This window comes from Biomphalaria glabrata, chromosome 3 (assembly GCF_947242115.1).
Source record: "Biomphalaria glabrata chromosome 3, xgBioGlab47.1, whole genome shotgun sequence".
Taxonomy (NCBI): Eukaryota; Metazoa; Mollusca; class Gastropoda; family Planorbidae; genus Biomphalaria; species Biomphalaria glabrata.
The window spans coordinates 12,476,672-12,496,261 of record NC_074713.1 but is presented as its reverse complement, the minus strand read 5'-3'; the positions used below and the strand labels follow the sequence as shown (position 1 = coordinate 12,496,261).

The window sequence follows — 19,590 nt, the reverse complement described above, 5'->3', positions numbered from 1 at the left end:
TTTGTAGTTCATTCCTTCCCCTTTGACGCCCATCGTCTAGTCTATATTATAGAACCAGAAACTAGTTGATTGGCGCCATCTTTCCCATTTCTTGGGGGTTCCATCTTGTCTTCTAATGTTGGATGCAGGCTTGCGAAGGGTGTGGCCTTTCAATCTCCAGCGTCTATGAAGTATATCTACTTCAATGGGCTGCTGGTTTGTTCTTTGCCAAAGTTCCTCATTCGAGATCTTGTCTGGCCAGCAGATCATAAGAATCAATACCCAAGGCAGGTATTGATGAACACCAAATACCTGTATTTTTTTCGTGGTAGTGACGGTGGAAGTATTGGCTTAACAATGGTGTTGAAGAGCCTTATCTTGGTGGTGGTGCTTATTTCTTTGAATTCCCGGGTGTTCTTCAGCTGGTGCGGACTGTGACATCTGCATCTGTTCCTCCATAGTTTAATATAGCGAGGCTTATAAGGTCCTATACTAATAGGAATAACTGATAGAAGCAAACACACACATTTGTTTTTAATTCCGAGTTTTTGTTTGTTTTTTGTTTGTTTGCTGGAGCTTCTCATTACTTCTCTGGAAGACTCGAAATTTACTTTGTTTTTAACATTAAATGTATAGGCTTTGTTTCAATGGTGCTTGCCTGAGTGACAAACTTTTGAGCCTTTGTGCCAGAATGTGATAAATAGCTTTGTCCAGACATTGTGGAGAAATCGAGATAATAATATCTTTAGAAAAAATATATAGTAAAAAGAGCGATATAATTATATAAATAAATTATACATTTATTGGAGGTATATTTTCGTTCAGTTTTCTCAAGATGCACTTCTTATTGATATTGACAATCAAATGAACATAAAAAATAATTATTAGTCTGCAATACTGTGTTGTTTCTTTTCCAGGGCATCATTGATCAGATTCAGAAACATAAATTGTTATTTATAGAAACCCAGGATGCTGCAGAGACATCATTAGCTTTACTTAACTACCAGAAGGTTAGTTTCTGGGTTTCTAAATTTTCTTAGATTTAATAGGGAGCTCTGTAATGCGTTCGGAAATAGAGCTTTTTGCTATTTTTTATTATACATTATGGTAAATCCATGTTTTGTACACCCCCAACTAGGCTTGTGAAAATGGGCGTGGTGCTGTTCTGCTGTCAGTGGCTAGAGGAAAAGTTTCAGAAGGCATTGACTTTGGTATATTAAAATTTGTTGTCTTTTGTGAAACTTTCAGTTTATATAGTACACTCATGTCATCAAGTAATTAAACAAAATTTTTAGCTTTAATAACTAATTTAATTAAGTTCTTAATTTAATATTTGAATCTCAAATGCTGTCCTGTTATGGTTTGAGTGCAAGGGAGAGTAATAGAAAACAATAATCAGAACACTCAGACTTATAGTCTCCCTTGACTTCTGTACACAACTCCAATTTTTTTGTATGTCCATTAATTTTGTTTCATTTTGCCTCATTCAGTTAAATTGTTTCTATGTACAAACTTTAAAGAAGGATCAAACTGATCTTAGCTCAAGATTACATTCAATTGTTTTATCTTTGTCTACTTTTGTTTACAGACCATCACTATGGTAGAGCTGTGATCATGTTTGGTGTTCCTTATGTCTACACTCAAAGCAGAATATTGAAGGTATACAAACTTTTATCTCAATACCAATAGTTTTTAAACAGATTTTTATATCACAGAAAACAAATCCAAGCTTCTCTTATCTGGTCATCAAGTGAAGGATTTTACATCCAGACAAGTATGCGGAGTTGAATTCCAAATAGCCCTGGGATTGAGTTTACCAATGTGGTCAAATTCCCAAAAGGAATTTATTCATATCATAAAACTATATTATCATTTACAAGGCAGTATTACTGCAGGTAAAGGTCTGTAAAAGCCATCAGAGTCATGGAGCACATGAGATTTCTTCTTGACCTGTTTGGTGACATTTGTTATACGGATGACGACTAGCAAACAATCTCTACTAGGAGAGAACAGGATGGGCTAACAGGGCCTTTTTTTTTCAAATCTGATGATTTCAATTCTCATCAGGACATGACATTTTAAAAAACAAATGATAGTATCGCTTATTAGGTGGTAGGCCTTCAAGAAACATGCCTACCCAAGATTTATTCTGCCAATTTTTCTTTTAATTATATACTGGGTTATCATGTTATGGATTAAAAATGTTAGAATTTCCTTAAAGTCTTCTTAGATTTATTGAATAAGCATCTGCATCTTTCTTTAACTTTCTTTTGTGATGGTCTTAGCATTTGATCTTATAACTCCCACATGTGAATCCTAGTATGAATTCATATGTCAGACCATTAAACAAAGATACTTCTGGTGTTATTATAAATTAGTGGCCATATAGGATGAGGAAACATTTTGCTATCCATACAATTTTTTTATAATGACTTAGTTTTTTTACCTTTTTATTTTTTTTTGTAATTTAAAATTGAAACCATCATCTACCTGTATGTTATTATGTAATTATTTAGGCACGGCTGGAGTATCTACGAGATCAGTATCAGATCAGAGAAAATGATTTCCTAACATTTGATGCCATGCGCCATGCAGCACAGTGTGTTGGACGAGCGTTGCGTGGCAAGACTGATTATGGCATTATGATATTTGCTGATAAGGTTGGTTGGTGTTGTGATTTCTTTGGTAACTTTATTAGAGATTTTGAAATCCCATTTGTGTTGATGGCTACAGTTTGCAAGTCTACAATGCTTATTTTTAAATAGTTAGCAAATAAAGTTAAAAAAAGGGTATTATTCGTGTTAAGTGTTTACATTTTTTATTGATATGGAATGTGTTAACTGTGTATCACATTTTCAAATCAAAAGATAATATTATAGGGAGATTATATGCAATGATGTTAAAATGTATACATTTTGATTTATCTCTAGAACAGTGACCTTCTTTTAAGCAAATGTAAATATTGCAACATCATTTTCCTATTCATGAACCTAATTTAATTATTAAAAAAAAAGTATAATTCTAGACTGTAAATGACTAAATGAATGTTAATATCTATGAGAAAATTATTTTCTTCAGAGATTTTCAAGAGCTGACAAAAGAGGAAAAATTCCTCGCTGGATTCAGGAGCATCTGACAGATAATCTGTGCAACTTGTCTATTGATGAAGCTGTGCAGGTGGCTAAACGTTTCTTGAGACAAATGGCTCAACCTTTCAGCAGAGTAAGTGAAGTAATTCCTAATTGTTTTGTTCAACCGTGGTTGCTGAGTGGTAAAGCGCTTGGCTTCTGAACTGGGGGTCCTGGACTTGAATCCTGGAGAAGACTGAGATTTTCATTTAAGGATCTTTGGGCACCTCTGAGTACATGTTAAAGGGTACCTGACATTAGTTTGGAAAAAGTTAAGGCAGTTGGTTGTTGTGCTATCCACATGACACCATGACCTTTACATTATCTGCCCCATACATTGCAAGGTCTGAAAGTGGGAACTTTTTACTTTGGTCTGGTATTGAATTCTTGTATTCTTTTAAAAATTCTTTTGGCTAATATTAAGTTGGACCACTGATTTACTTTCATTTCAAAAAATGGTTAGGAAGATTTTGATATATTCAATGCTTGTAAAGAATAAGATGTAGGCAGTTTTATTTGAAAAGGAAATAGAAGATTAGTAGCATTGGCACATCTTCTTATCTTAAACATTACATATGTTCCTTTAAAAAGAGAAAAAACATGTCCATAACTAAGGGATTTTAAAGAGGAAACAAAAAATGGAAACGTTTTTTTCCCTTATTATCTTATCTTATCTTATCTTATCTTATAGATTAAAGTCGTTCAAAAAAGAAGATAATTACATCCTAAACATTTCATGTGTGTTGGAAATTATGTCCCCTGCACAAAATGATTCATATATAAGTCTTCAGGTTATTGTTGTTTCAGAATGTAAACATTTTAAAAACTGCTGAATGTAGAAAGCAGAAAGCCCTTCAGTATCAAGTATTTTAAAAATGTTTTAAATATGCATTTTGGGCATAGTTTATTATGTTAATTTAATAGAAAAACGATGACAATCTAATGAACTGATGCAATCTTCAAATTATATCTAGCAGCAATACATTTTATCTGTTGAAATAATTTTAAAAATTCCAACCATCTGTTCTTCTTCTTCATTCTCATTACTATGTTGGAACAGCAAGTAGTTCTATTTCTGCGATCAACTGCCCAGGATTTCCAGATCAGACAGCTCTCCTCTTAGTTTTTGTTCTATTTAGGGGGGATTGGGGTTCATAGTCTTGCTCAGGTCTCTTGATATAGTAAGCCATCAGTTAATCTTCCTACTTAGTGAATGACTTATGTTCATTCTAATACTGTACTTCTGTTACGAAGAGGTGTATCTCCTGTGTTTAAACTGGCTGCAGCAAGGAGGAAATGTTGGGAAGGCATGGTGATGACAATCAGAGGCTCAAAAGTATTGATGAGTTAGATCCCCTGATCAATTGTTTTAAATTTCTTCTCTAATAGCACAGCAGTTACTTCCCTTATTTTAAGTGTATGAATTATTTCTTTGTTTTTGTGAACAGAAAGATCAGCTTGGGTTGTCCCTCCTGACACTGGAACAACTTCAGTCTGAGGAGATGCAAAAGAAAATCGAGTCCAAGATTCAGCATGTCTGAGAAACATTCACTGTGTCTTGTTGCCATTACCATCATCATTATTTCAGTCCATAATGTTAGGGCTAGGAGCTGCTAAAGGTTCAGGGGTCACCAAGAATGGAGAAAAGTGTTAAAAGTACCTTCTGGATAGATTTAAACAAAAAATAAATTTGAGAATAACTGCCTCCTTGTCCTCCCCATATGCTGTCCATTGATCATACCTACATAGCATCATATATAATAGTCATATTGTTTTTTTTTTTAAATATTGATATAAATGTGTTTAACTTGTTTTTTTACAAGTCACCTTGTTATCCAACAATTGTTAGCAATGCTTGATGTCAAGATTTCATGTTTCTGATTGTCATAAGAAACCAATAAACAATTGTTGTTACTGAAGAATGTGTTTTGTGTGACAGAGTGAAATAAATGATTCGATTTATTGGTAGATATTATCTGGAGATTATAGAAAGTTGTTTGGTGAGATGCTGATAGTGTTATAGAGGTTGATGAAAATGTTGTTTGTTCTTGAACAACAATGTTGCAATAAAACACTCTTGAAATAAAAAAAAGTAATTGTAAGTTTATATTTTTTTGTAATATATGAGCATTTAGACTTGTCAGTCAAAGACATTTTTCCTTGGTAGAAGAAAGTAATTTTCTTCTTTGAAAGATATCCTTGATAGAGTTTTTTTTCCTATGTAAAAAAAAGTAATCTGACCTTGATAAAAATATCAGTCTTTGAAACAATAGTGTCATTTTTATATATATTGCTGTAACTCAGCTAACAGCGAGCCCAAACAACCTCAACGAAATGGATATATCAAAACACCAGTTTAATAATAGAACAATAATAGTCGGATTACAAATATTAACTAGAGTAATAACAACACTTCTCTCTTGTTTAATCCTAATTATCGGCCATCTTTGACTTCCTCTCTCTTTGAGGTGTCTCTGTCCTGTGTCTCATGGTGCACAGAATAGAGTATGGATGTGTACAAATGTCCTTGCTACCCCCCTCCCCCGATACACCAGTGTTTTTACCACTTCTGTCTTGTCGCGTTTTGTTTTGTCTTTACAAGCACCTCAGTGTATAGTACCATAGTATGCTATTAATTATCAAATGGAAGAATTGAACTTGTTAATTTAGCATAACCAATGAAACCTTTGCATATTTAATTCTAAATAAGGAAACCCATTGTAGTCTATAGAAAGAGAAGAAAACAAATGGCTAAGACCTTGCGATAATTAATGTAGGGTATTACTTTCAACTAATTTTCAATAATTCTTTTTAGCGACCCCCGAAAGGGGAAAAGACGCTATTAGTTTAGTGTGGAATGTCTATCAGCACGTCAGCAATTATAGTGTAATAACTTAAGTGAGGCAACTCAACGAGACATAGACGTTTATTGACAAGACATCACAGGTACACAAAACAACATCTATCTTAGGCACAGTTTCTCCATATTGGCTCTCTACTTGGGCGGAAATCGTTCTCCTTCTCATGTTGACATCCAATCTATAACTGTGCGCACCATCAGCACTAGTTTGGATGGCGGTGCGCACGGCAGGGTTATAACAATATATACATTATAAGACATAAGTTAGGCCAGGTTCACTTTCAGCTATCCTTTGGTCTGTGGCCGCTGAGGCACCACACAAGATCCGTCAACCTTCTTTCCCCATTCTTCTCTGTCATTTGTCTTTGATAGAATTTCATTCTGATGTTCTTTTTGAAAATACTGAAACCTGCCTTTTTACCTGCCTGGGTGGACCACTTCGGGGGCCAATTTGAGTTTGTGTCTCCACACAAACTGTCTTTGTAACCTTGTTTTGTTTTTTCTTTCTTTCTTTTTTTTTTTCCTTTTTCATCTTTTTTTTTTTCTTTTTAGTCTAGTTTTGTCTGGTTGGGGTTGCCCGTTGGTCCGGGAGAGCTTAGAAGGAATGCATGTTTTCTATTGTCGGTTGCTAAGACTGTGCAATGCGTGCATCACGGTCATGTTCTGCATGGAGGGTGTTATTGTCTGATGAGTTTTTCAAAAAGGAAAAGAATTTATTTCTTTTTATTTATTAGCAAATATTTTTCTCTTTTTAATAATTTTTTTTCTTATTAAATATTTTTTAATGTTCTAGTTTTTTCTTTTTAAATCATTGTTTCTATTTTTTTCTCTTGCTACTCATTTTACTTTGTTTTTTTTTTAAAAACAAAGCCTCTATTAGCTCCCTTTTTCTGACTGTCTGGTAAGCAAGTTGGCACAACAGTTTATCGGATCAAGCTGAAACTTTGCATACTTATTCGTCGACAGAGAAGACATGAATCCAATCAAGTTGATACTTTAAGCAATTATTTATTCTATCTAACAAATAATTAATCAATAAACAAATACTCAATTAGTCAATTAATTATTGGTAGATATTTTTTTAAAATTATTTCTATTTCACTAGTTTTTCCTTTTTTACTTCGTATTATCTGTGTGTCTGCCTGCTTCGTCTCAGTTCATTTTGGAATCTCCCAACCCGCCCACAAGCCCTAGTGGAACACTGAGTGATGAATCTGAGTGCGAACGTACAAGAAAACGTCTTGAGCAGACGTCAAGCTCGTTCAGTTCTAGATGGACAGGAAATGCAGTTTTACCTTGGAAAATGCGGGCAATGCTTCATAACTTCACCGTGGCGCTCGGCAGGGCCTGGCCTATCCAGGACCGGGCCAATCTATTGCGGGCCCTATGCGAAAAGGATTGCGCAGGGCCCAGTTTGGGTAAGGATACTGATAATAAGCGAAAATGAAGATTTTCTATTAGAAAATAAATTAGTATTTGCATTTTATTTATTCTTTACTAAGTACAAAATCACGATCAAATTAACTTTACGAGCTTTGCGTGTAGCGAAGTCATACAGTATATCATCAGAATTCTGTTTCTTACATTGATCACGCTCCATAGCAAGAATTACCAAATCGTTCAATCTATCTTGGTGTATTGTTGACCTCAAGTAATTCTGCATTAGTTTGAGACGCGAGAAGTTTCTTTCACTAGATGCCACAGTTACGGGTATTGTATAATGCTGTTTTTAGCGGCCCCCGTAAGGGGAAAAGCAGCTCTTAGGTTTGTGCAAAATGTCCGTCTGTCACATTCAGATCTCGAAAACTAGAAGAGAAATGAAAAATATAATTTCACCATCCGATCCGGCTTGAAAAGTTTAGGTGCAACGGCTACTTTTGGTTTTCTAAAACAAACCGTTTATTTATAAAATTAACTATGCAAGCGATTTTTTTCATAAAAATACACCAATTCTAAAACAATCACGTAAATGTAAGGGAGGCAATGTTACAATATGTTAACAAAGTTATCTAATTGTGTAGTTTCAGTATCACTACGTCAAATATATTTATAAAATGTACAATAAATGTTCATAACAAATATAAATATTAGTTAAAGGTGTTTTTTTCTGGTCAACTACCTGCTAAAATTAAAAGAAAAGATTTATGTTTGTTTATAAAGGTTAAGAATGCACTTTGTATGTAAATATCACACACATTTTTTAAAATGGACTTTGTTATGCAGCGACTTTCATACAGTAGCTTAACGCCGTAGCACAATATAGTGCTAAACTAATTCCTTAAATTTTTAAAATAATCAGATTTTATTTATTTTTTGTTTAGTGCCCCCCATCAGGATAAATGCCGCATATTTTTTTGCGTTTTGTCTGTTGGTCGGTCTGTCCGTCACGTTTAAATAAAAAAAAACTACAACTACAACATTAAACGCTATTGAAAATCTGATTTAACCTTTAATGTTCCTTCCAAAACATTGCAATAGTTTTAAGTATCTATAATAGATAGTTCCAGATGTTTTTGTGAAAAACAAATCAATGCCATTGAATATTTGTTTGCTCTTCTAACTTAGAGTACATGTAATTTCCGTGCTATGAATTATGAAGAACTATGAAGTTGTTCCGGATATTGTTTTATAAAAAAAAATATGTCAAACGATTACTTGAAATAGCATCATTGACTTATATTACCCTTATATTCTTGGACAATAAGTCACTATAGTTTAATTATCGATATCCAATTGTTCCGTATTTTTAACTTAAAGCAAATTTATATCAAATGATTTTTTAAAAATATCGACAATTGGTTGTTCAGGATTTTAAAATAAGAAAGTAATTTACTGGAAACGATTATTGAAAGACAATTTTAGACTTATTTTACATTGAATTTTCTTGCTGAAACATAACAGAAGTTATTTTTTTATCTGTAAAGAGTGTTCCGGATTTTGGTTTTGATAAATAAATCAACCTACATTACTTAAATTTTCTTACAAATCGTCTACAAAATTGTTCCGAATTTTATATGAAAAATCTACTAACACAAATAACTGTTTGAAATCCATCTTCTATAAATAAAACAATCTTCTTCTCATTTACGAATATCGGTTGGCTATGGTACATTTAATTTTCATACGAGACCATTCCAAAAATTTAATTAACGGTATTAGATTTTTCTAGAATTCTCTTTTTCTCTCACTATATATACAAACATCAGGAACAATCTATTATAGATACTTAAAACTATTGCGATGTTTCGGAAGGAAAATTAAAGATTAATCAAATGTTCAATAGCTTTTAGTTGTATTTTTTTTCGATATTAAAATGAAGGACAAGCCGTGTGACATAGTGGATTTTTTTCCGTTGACGTCATATGGAATTAATTCCAAATTTATATTATAGATCTAGATCTAGTAGATATAGATTTTAAGAGTGCTAAATCAGAAGTTTAGTTTATGTAGATCTACATCCTTATTCTAGTTCCGTTTAAATGAAAATGCCAATAGCTCTGTTAGCCTCTGTTGATAACTGTGCTGAGACATCGAAGTACAAGCACGATACATATGTTCTTTTCTATTTTGTTTTCAATTACAAATCAATGCTGAAAGATTATCTAAAATCGCTCGTCTGACATTGGCCTATTGTACATATCCAGTAGATGCCATGCCGTAATGAAAAAATATATCTCTTTATCAATAATAGGCTATTAGTTTGTAACCAGATTGTTATTAAGTTCAGAGCAATGCCTGGTCGTGCTGCTAGCCTGCTGAACTGATTATCTCGATGGTCCCGGGTTGTTTTTTTGTGTTAGGGCCTACATGTTTCGGATGTTCCTTCAGAGTTGAAGATAGTGTACTTCCTAGTCCAAACCTCCCGCAGGACGACCGTGGATGGGAGCGGGCATGGTTTGAACCAGGGACCATCGATAAATCATAACGACAGTCCAGCGCGCAAACTGCACGACCAGGCAGGGTTCATACCCTGTTCACTGCCATCCTTCGTCGAGAAGTTCATTATTTTTAACTTAAAATGAACATCCGAAACATGTAAAGCAAAAAAAAAAAAAAAAATTTTTTTTTACAACGGCAAATGAATCTTTGAAACATTACTTTTGACCATCTTGAATATTCCTTGCGAATAGGCGGATCCAACAGGGATCCGACTCCGATGGGGCCGCCTCTGAGTTTGTGTGATAACACAGACTCTCTTTGAAATCTTTTTTTTTTTTTTTAGCTTTGTTCAAAGATATAGAAACTAGAAGTAGTTAGTAATGAAATGTTCAGCCTATGTCGAGCTGTTCAATGAGCAGTGTAGAGTGTTACTGTAAAACTAGCCACCAACTGGCGCTCCAAAACAAGCCGAAAAAAGAAACGAGAAGAGGGATTTTGTTCCCTCCCTTCCTCTTGGCACACTTTTTCTATTTTCTTTTTGCACGAGATGTGAAATAATGTACGGCAGAGAGATGTGCTGAGAGCGGGAAGGGTTAGGTCAGATCTAAATCTAGAGCTAACTGATGGGTTAGATTTTATTTTGAGGCAATCTGTTGTCTGTAAATTTGTGCTGTTTTTATAGATAGATCTAGAATGTAGATCTATGTGTGTTCTTGGAGGTTTAATATTCTTGGTTAATTCTAACCCAATCTTAGATCATCTTATACTGAGAAAGGTAGGCCTAAACAGAGTAATCAAAATGAAAAATGTTTTTATTTTATAGAATCTACTTATATCTATTACTTTAGTTGTTAAATAGCCTTATGATAGAGGGTCGAGATTTAGACTTGTAGACGTTTTGTTAGCTTTGTTATTATATTTTGAAACCCAGATTTATTCATCAAAGTGACATTCTTGACTTCGGAGTAGAATTGATTATAAAATAAATCTACACAGATCGAATCTAGTTTTATATTTAGATCATATATAGACCTATAAGTTTAAAATAATAAATAAAAAGAAATTAATCTAAAATTCAAAGTCCATACCTAGAATCTAGATCTGCATGCTAAGTCATGGCACTGTATGGAGTGGGAATGAATAATGGGATAACTTAAACTGCTAGCATAGAAAATCTCAACCTAAAAGCACGCTATTAATCTATGTGATCCTAATAGACTCAGCATTTTTTTAAAGGTCTAGATTGTTAGCCCTACTTACTATTAGGCTTTTTCTGCTTAATTTGAAAGACTATGAAAAAAAATTTAGCCATGTTCATCATGCAATATTATAAACATATTAGATATCTACTTGGGTAATTGAAATATGAAATGGCTTCTTCGGTTGTTGGCCTGATGTAAGCAGGCTCGTCTTGTTAACGTGTAATGTGAGCCGAATACAAACCTTTGTTAGAAAACAACAACAACAACAACAAACGAAGGTTTATTGTGAAAATGTTTCAAAGGTTTCATAAATTCTTATTCGTACATCCCCCCCCCCCCCCAGTGTTTCGCCCCTTCTCACTGATGGGAGCAACATAACATGAGATTGTGTTGTCTCGACTGGGTTGTCATCCATTAGTGCTAACTTCTATAAGCAGATTGTGTTGTCTCGACTGGGTTGTCATCCATTAGTGCTAACTTCTATAAGCAGATTGTGTTGTCTCGACTGGGTTGTCATCCATTAGTGCTAACTTCTATAAGCAGATTGTGTTTCCTCGACTGGGTTGTCATCCATTAGTGCTAACTTCTATAAGCAGATTGTGTTGTCTCGACTGGGTTGCCCTCCATTAGTGCTAACTTCTATAAGCAGATTGTGTTGTCTCGACTGGGTTGTCATCCATTAGTGCTAACTTCTATAAGCAGATTGTGTTGTCTCGACTGGGTTGCCCTCCATTAGTGCTAACTTCTATAAGCAGATTGTGTTGTCTCGACTGGGTTGTCATCCATTAGTGCTAACTTCTATAAGCAGATTGTGTTGTCTCGACTGGGTTGTCCTCCATTAGTGCTAACTTCTATAAGCTACCCTTTTTGACTCACGTTTACACTATGAGATTATTTCTAGATTTAATCAGATCTATGTCCTTTAAAAGAAATTCGACCTTTGTCTTCTATGTCCCATGTCCTCTCTTCTTGTTATGGGACGGGAAAAATGGAGGTGGGGAGTCTGTAATTATTAGTCATCGAAGCATGTCTGTTGTTCAAAGTGTTTAGTCTTTGAGTCTATCTCACCACTAAAAGTACACAAAGTCACAAAGCAACCTAAATATTGGCAGTCATGTGTTATGCCCTCCTTTTATTTAGTACAGATCCAAATGGTAGAGCTACTGATAGGCTTGTTCACATTTTCATTTTCTTAATTCTGTAAGCTGGGCAACACAAACGTTTTGATAGCATAGGACGTTGTCTAATAAAAATAAAATTAAAAAGATACTGAATCAATAGTCTAATTAAATTCATGGCTGAACTATATTAATCTGAAATGAGAAAATACTTCTCATTGGAATAGATTTTTCATAATACTTTTCAAGCGCCCCCCTCCCCTCAACCGTTTTTTTTTTTTTTTACAATCGTCGACCCCTGCTTTCTACTTAGACATTGAGACTGGGGGGTGGTGGTGGTGGTGAAGCCAGTTAACTCCTAACAAACAACTGGTCACAAGTCTCTCGTTATTGTCCCATGTGTGGTCAACAAACAAAGTCACTGTGGAGTCAAATCATATTGACCTTCATTCAAGGGCCAAGCTTTGATGTGATTTTAAACGCAATTAAGTGCCACTGGAGTTTGGGCTAGTCACGAGAGAGGTTTGGTGTAAAATTACGAAACACTAAAAATAATCCGTTCGAGAGTATTCGTTAAAGTCACCGTCTTCTAGTAAAGGCTTTATTATTTTAAGATGAGTTCTCATATTGTGTGGTGTTTACAGTAAAGTCTGACGGATTTTTCTCTGTGATGTGCAGAATGGATGAGGTTAGATAATTAGGTAGGTAGGTTGATACATAGATAGAAACATTTAGTTAGAGAGAGTAAGAGAGAGAGAGAGAGAGAGAGAGAAGAAGAGGGGTCAGAGCTAAGAGAAGTTAGATGAGAAAGATGACTCAGATTACCCCCCCCCCCCACTCTTTCCCCAACACGCGCATCACCTCTAAGACGCCAGGTAAAAAAGAGAGAAAGAAATCAGAACTGGCTGGAATGCTTGTTTTACAGTAAGACTTAGCACAGTTCGAGCCCCCCACATCCCTTACTACCTGGCTACACCCTGTGATCTTACAGTACCTGTCTAAGATGGGAAGGAGGGGGGGTGCTACATAAAGCTATTGATGTCATGTTTCTGACACTCACTTTCCTCTGTTGTTTTAAAAGTCAGTTTGAGTTAATCGTTTATACCAGACATCTTCAGAACCAAGACTTCTGACCAGTGGGAAAAAATGTCTAGATCCCAGATTCTAATGAGTGCGTTAAGGGAAGTTGCAACTGTAGCTTCTTTCCGTCGTTGTCAGCAATTTTTATAAGGGTGGTGGTGGTGGTGGTGGTGAGGATTTGTTTGGTTACATCTGTGGTCAGGGTGGTGGAGTGGAAACAAAGGATGTTTGAGTAGTTGCCTGGAGAGCACGTGACTTTATTTATGTTTGCCTCCAACTTGATTTCTCGTTCTGTCTTTCCGTTTATTTTTATTTGCATGTTCGGCATCTGTCTATCTTTCCCCCAACACAGTACACGCCCTGTTCCATTGGTTATTCTGTTCTACGAGGTTCACCCATATTTCCTCTTCCCATTCATTATTTTTTCTCTCAGAGAGAGAGAGAGAGAGAGAGAGAGAGAATCTGAAAGAAGGCATGCAATAACTATTGCTTGAACAACTTGACATTTCGTGAGCAGCTTACAACACACATACACACATCTCTCTCGCTCTCCCTTCACAACACACAACAAAACACACCAGTGGTTCCCTTGCAGTGTCTGTGTTGACGTTTGGATGACAGTTTGGTGTACCTGGTCCTGATGGTAGTTTGAGATTACTCCTTGATTTCAAACGGAGATACCTACCAGCGAGTTTCTCGTCCTCTGTTTAATAGGTACGTCCCTTTCACGCCCAGGGGCGAAGTAGACTTGGGGGGCTTACTCTCTAATACACATTTATCAAGTGGAACAAACTCGGAAATGTGTGGATACACAGTCCACATACACAGCTATTTATAAATATATTTTATAATTGTAACACCCCCACCCCCAGTAAAACTGGTCCTTCAATGTATTTTCCCCAATAAAAACATTAGTTAAACTTAATAAAGTGTATCCTTGATAATCTTGGTTGATTCTAGCCATTGCTTTATATCAAAGAGACCGAAACCCTACATTCCGAGAAGCTTATCACATTCCTATGGGCGCTGCTATACGAGCGCACAGTCCAATTACACCTTCTCCATACCGCCCTATCACATCCACCCTGACATTTAAGTAACCACGGACTCTAGTATATTTTAAATCCGAAACTGGCACAGCTTACAATCCACCACAGCTGTAAACCTTTGTCTAAATTAGACTTAATAACCAATGATTTAACCAAGTAAAAGAAACAGTTACCCTTTTGTATTATGCTTCTACATCTAATGTTACCAGAAGTCTGTTTTATCCGTGCGGAGCACAGTATTATAATTCCACAACTTGACTCAGATTTCTTCTTCAATTAGATCTAGACCCAATAGTCTTTGTTGCCGGTATAAACATTATACATGTAATTTATACTCGCATAAAAATAGTTATATAAAGAATATCGCTAGTTTAGCATTTTAGAAGTAGACTTGTAGAACGCGTTCTTTAATACACTTTGTGGGCCGGAAACTTGTTCTCTTCAACATTTTTGTGTCGACAAACTTTTTCTCTTTTATATTTTTGAGTCGGGAATCTTGTTTTTTCTTATACTGAGTTGTATAAAGAGAGATACTTTAAACAGCATATTTGAATTTTATTTTAGGAGAGCTTTGGGTATATTGATTTAATTGTATTGGCTAAAACAACAGTTATAAAATGCAGTTTTTTGGATTATGGGTGATTTCAACCTACCTGATATAAATTGGAAAACACTAACCATAGATAAACACCAAAACCTTAAGGACATAAATGAGCTTTTCATAGAAACTTTACACAACCTAAGTTTAGATCAAATCATTAAAAAGCCAACTAGATTAAACAACACATTAGATCTCTTCTTAACCAACAGACCTGGATTAGTAGTTGATTATGATATTATCCCTGGTCTATCAGACCATGAGATCATAAAAATACACAGTCAGATAAAAGCAGTAGCCAATACAAAACCCAAAAGAAAAATCTTACTCTGGAATAAATGTAACCTAACACAACTACACCAAGCTGCATTAAACTTTCAACAAACATTCTTATTAGAAAAAGACATTAACCAACCAGTCGATGACCTCTGGAATTTTATTAAAAACCATCTTAAAAGCATTATAGAAAATCAAATACCAACTAAATACACATCAAACAAAATAAATAAATGCTGGTTTAATAATAGACTAAAGAAGCTTTGTAAACAGAAGGAAAACCTATATAGAAAATTTAAAGAAACTAATGCAGAAAGAGTTTACAAAAAGTATATAAAAATTAAACACTTAACCCAAAAAGTAAGCAGACAGCTGCAGAGTGAATACATAAACAATGTAATATCTAAAGATAACAAAAACCTATGGTCATACATTAAGTCTAAGAAAATGGAAACAACAGGCGTAGCGCCATTAAAAGATGAACATAACATAATACATAATGATAATGAAACTAAAGCAAACATTCTAAACAAATACTTTGCATCAGCATTCTCAGCCCCAGGAGACAAAGACATATTACTTCATTTGAACCAAGTAGACAACATAGAAGATATAGTAGTACAAGAAAATGGAATTCAAAAACTATTAGCCAACACCAAACCAAATAAAGCTTCTGGACCTGATGGTATTCCAGCTAGATTACTCAAAGAACTAAGTAATGAGCTAGCCCCAGTGTTCAAAATACTCTTTCAGGCTTCACTTAACCAGGGCAGAGTACCAAAGGACTGGAAAGAAGCTAATGTCACCCCCCTATTTAAAAAAGGATAAAAATCTGACCCAGGAAACTACAGACCAGTATCACTTACCAGCATCACATGTAAAATCCTAGAACACATAATATGTAGCAACATCATAAACCACTTAGACAAACATAATGTCCTCACACCATACCAACATGGCTTTAGGAAATATAGATCATGTGAAACACAACTAATAGGACTAATTGATGATTTTTCAAAAGGTTTAGATAATAGTGAACAAATAGATGCTATCTTACTAGATTTTTCTAAGGCTTTTGACAAAGTTCACCACCATAGTTTGCTTAAAAAATTAAAATATTTCGGCATTAATGGTCCACTGCATCAGTGGATTAAAGACTTTCTGATAGGGAGAGAACAAACTGTAATAATAAATGGTTCTAAATCAACACCGATAACAGTAAACTCAGGTGTACCTCAAGGAACAGTCTTGGGTCCACTACTATTTTTAATTTACATAAATGATTTACCAAATTGCATTACTTCAGGAACAAAAGTCAGATTATTTGCAGACGATTGCATAATATATAGAACAATAAAAACAACACAAGACACAGATATTTTACAAAGAGAATTAGATGAATTACAGAAATGGGAATCAAATTGGAGCATGTCTTTCCACCCAGAAAAATGTCAGTTGTTAAGAGTAACAAAAAAACTAAAACAAATTAATTCCACTTATCTTATTCATGGCAAACCAGTAACACAGACTAAAAACGCAAAATACCTAGGTGTTATAATAAATGAAAAACTGTCATGGAATCCACATATTGATGAAACTACAAAAAAATCAAACAAAGCATTAGGATTTATTAAAAGAAATTTCTATAAATCAAATAAGAAAATAAAACTAAAATGTTATTTAACCTTGGTTAGGCCAATAATAGAATATGCATCCACTGTTTGGGACCCCTCAACTCAAGAAAACATTAAGAAACTAAAACAGACACAAAATAGAGCAGTGCGATTCATAACAAACGAATATTCACATTTGACTAGAGTAACACCTTTAGTAAAATCACTAAATTTAGAAAGCCTTCAGGACAGAAGGCTCAAAAGTAAAGTAGCAATAATACATAAAACACTGAACCATAATCTTCAAATACAAAAACAAACTTTAATAAAATACTCTGAAAGACACAAAGATAAAGGCACATTCCTCGTCCTATATGCTAGGACAAATTTGTACAAATACTCCTTCTTCCCTAGTGCTATTAGAGCATGGAATGGGTTGCCTGAGCTAGCCAGGAAAACCAGTGACTTGGCAGAATTTAAGTCATTGGTTAATATGCATGACTAAATGCATGACGCGTAGGACGTAATCATCTTCTTTTTTGAAGTAACGTCTGTATTATATAAGATAAGATAACACATAATGATATGTCCGCACAACGATTTATTCCGTTAATGCTTAAACATGTAATGATAACTCAGCCTAACTATCTGTGACCCCCAGTTAAGGTAAAGCTAACTTATATAACCAAGTACCAAATATCTCTCAAACATAAACAAAGTGCGTGTGCCATCTTTATACATCTGTGCATAACATGTTATATAGCAACACAATAAAAATGTCTCAACGCACGGTAGAGTTTATACTCTACATCAGTGTTTCCCAAACTGTGTTCCGTGGAACCCTAGTGTTTCGCGAGGCCTGAACAGGTGTTCCAGGAAAAAAAAAAAGCAGTGTTCCTTTAAATACTCAGAATGTGTCAATTGTTCCGTTAAGGGAAACGCCTGGGAACCACTGATCAATATGAATAAATAATATTATGGTTATATATATAGTGCAAGGGTCAGCAGACCTACTTCCCCCGGTGTACTCTTTCCAAAGATAAAGTCAAACAAAATCCAATATCCGCCTTTGTCTGGGGGGAAACATTTGTCTTACGAAATCAAACGTGACTAAATTTAGTTTCTTTTTATCAGAGAAATTCGTTGTGTACATCTACATGTGGTTCTCATTACCTGGCAGACATCCTAGATCTAAATTAGAAAGGTTTATTTTTAAATAAAAAAAAAGCAGGTTAATAGTAACAAAAAAACAACAACAAACGAACATGATGATGAAGGGACTTTTACACAAACTCTTAGGCGGCCCATGCGGGTTGGTCGTACTCACACATTGCGTCACACATAAATTCAAACCTATAATCGCATTCACACCAATGACTGTAAAATGACAAATAATAGATCATTATAATCTTTAACACGATGAAAATGAGACTATTAGTTGGTAAACCAAAAGTAATCAGTGCATCTATTTCTCTTACCCAAGGCAGTAGTGGGATTAGATTCTTAAATAGTATTTCTCGTTTTCTATATTGATATAAATATTGTCTATACGTATGTGAATAAAATTTACATATTTAATTTTTAACAGGACAAATAAGAGCAAAACATTGGGGTATGCGTTCACATGACTTGAAGCTGTTGAAGACGACGGTGACAATCTATATATATAGTTAATTAACTATTGGTAATTAATTATTTTGTTTGGTATCTCGAACAAAGGAAAGAAATTGTACTAGACTGATTGGTGGTATCAGCTGAATTTGTTACCTTTATAGGTTCCCCGCTTAAATTTTTTTTTTTGTAGCTAACAAATAGATAACTATACTACCTTCTATTTACATAAGCACTTCGCTAGCGCATTGGTAGAGTGTCAACTTGGGGAATTTTAAGCATTGAGTTCGAATTCAGTTCGTTCTCCCCCTCCCCCTTTTTTTTTGTATAAAAGCATTTAAAAAGCGATCACATATGAAATAGCGCTGAACAAAAAAAAAATGGTACACATATTTTACAATAGCACAGATTTATTATTAGTCTAGATTTATTCCGAAATTTAATTATATGACTGATCCATAGTAATTGATACAACTACGCTAACTATAAGCTTTGTTTTTTTTAAAAGTATTTTTTAAAATAATTTTCTTGTAATTTTCTTAGTTTTCCTTTAGGTTACTTTATATCGCCCTCACATTGTCCATATCGCATTCTATTCTTTTTCTATGTCCACTTTTACTTAAGACAACAGTCTCTCCACTTCTCCACCATGACAACATCCCACTGGCGGATCCAGGGGGGGGGCGGTAGGGGCGATCGCCCCCCCCACTCGGCCGTCCCCCCCCCCCCGAAGGGGGGGGGGCGGACGAATTTTAGTATAGAATTCACACAATTTGTATACAAATTTATAACTTATGTTAAAAATATATACTAATTATTTATATTTCAACCTATTTTTTTATTATTTCGCCCCCTACTCTAGTATGTTGACCGATTTGGTGGGGTCGGGAGGGGGCAATGGTATCAATCCCGCCCCTCCCCAATATACTTTCGAGTGGGGGGGGCGGTCCAATTTATTTGTAGAAATCACAGCTTGCTAACAGAATCAATTAAATATCTATATGATCAAAACTTGTTATTGATATTTTAACCGATCTTTATATTATGTCGTTCCCTGTTTAACGTTTGGGGGTGGGGGGGGGGAGAATACCTCTACTGCCCTTCCCACCTAAACCATTTGAGTGTGGGGGGGGGGCGGTCCTACTTTTATGGAGAAATCATAGTTTGTGAACAAAATTAGTTGAATTAATCTATAAA

The 19,590-nt window shown here is 34.9% G+C and overlaps 2 protein-coding genes across 5 annotated transcripts in view; both read left to right on the top strand.

The window, feature by feature from the left end:
• LOC106061803 (general transcription and DNA repair factor IIH helicase subunit XPD-like) overlaps positions 1-5,174 on the top strand; it is a 30,663-nt gene extending 25,489 nt beyond the window's left edge. Inside the window, exons 20-25 of the mRNA XM_056023415.1 lie at positions 897-989; positions 1,118-1,190; positions 1,568-1,638; positions 2,496-2,639; positions 3,058-3,201; positions 4,556-5,174. Coding sequence (XP_055879390.1) covers positions 897-989; positions 1,118-1,190; positions 1,568-1,638; positions 2,496-2,639; positions 3,058-3,201; positions 4,556-4,648 — 618 coding nt within the window. The 3' untranslated portion in view covers positions 4,649-5,174. The remainder of the gene's footprint in view (positions 1-896; positions 990-1,117; positions 1,191-1,567; positions 1,639-2,495; positions 2,640-3,057; positions 3,202-4,555) is intronic.
• A 5,228-nt stretch (positions 5,175-10,402) lies between these two features.
• LOC106060266 (uncharacterized) overlaps positions 10,403-19,590 on the top strand; it is a 45,102-nt gene continuing 35,914 nt past the window's right edge. For 3 of the 4 annotated variants that reach the window (XM_056023380.1, XM_056023373.1, XM_056023376.1), the window contains exon 1: positions 10,403-10,621. The gene's annotated coding sequence lies outside the window, so the exon portion shown is untranslated. Of the gene's footprint in view, positions 10,622-12,725; positions 12,868-19,590 lie in introns of those variants that run through there. The other variant, XM_056023378.1, reaches the window with a different exon arrangement.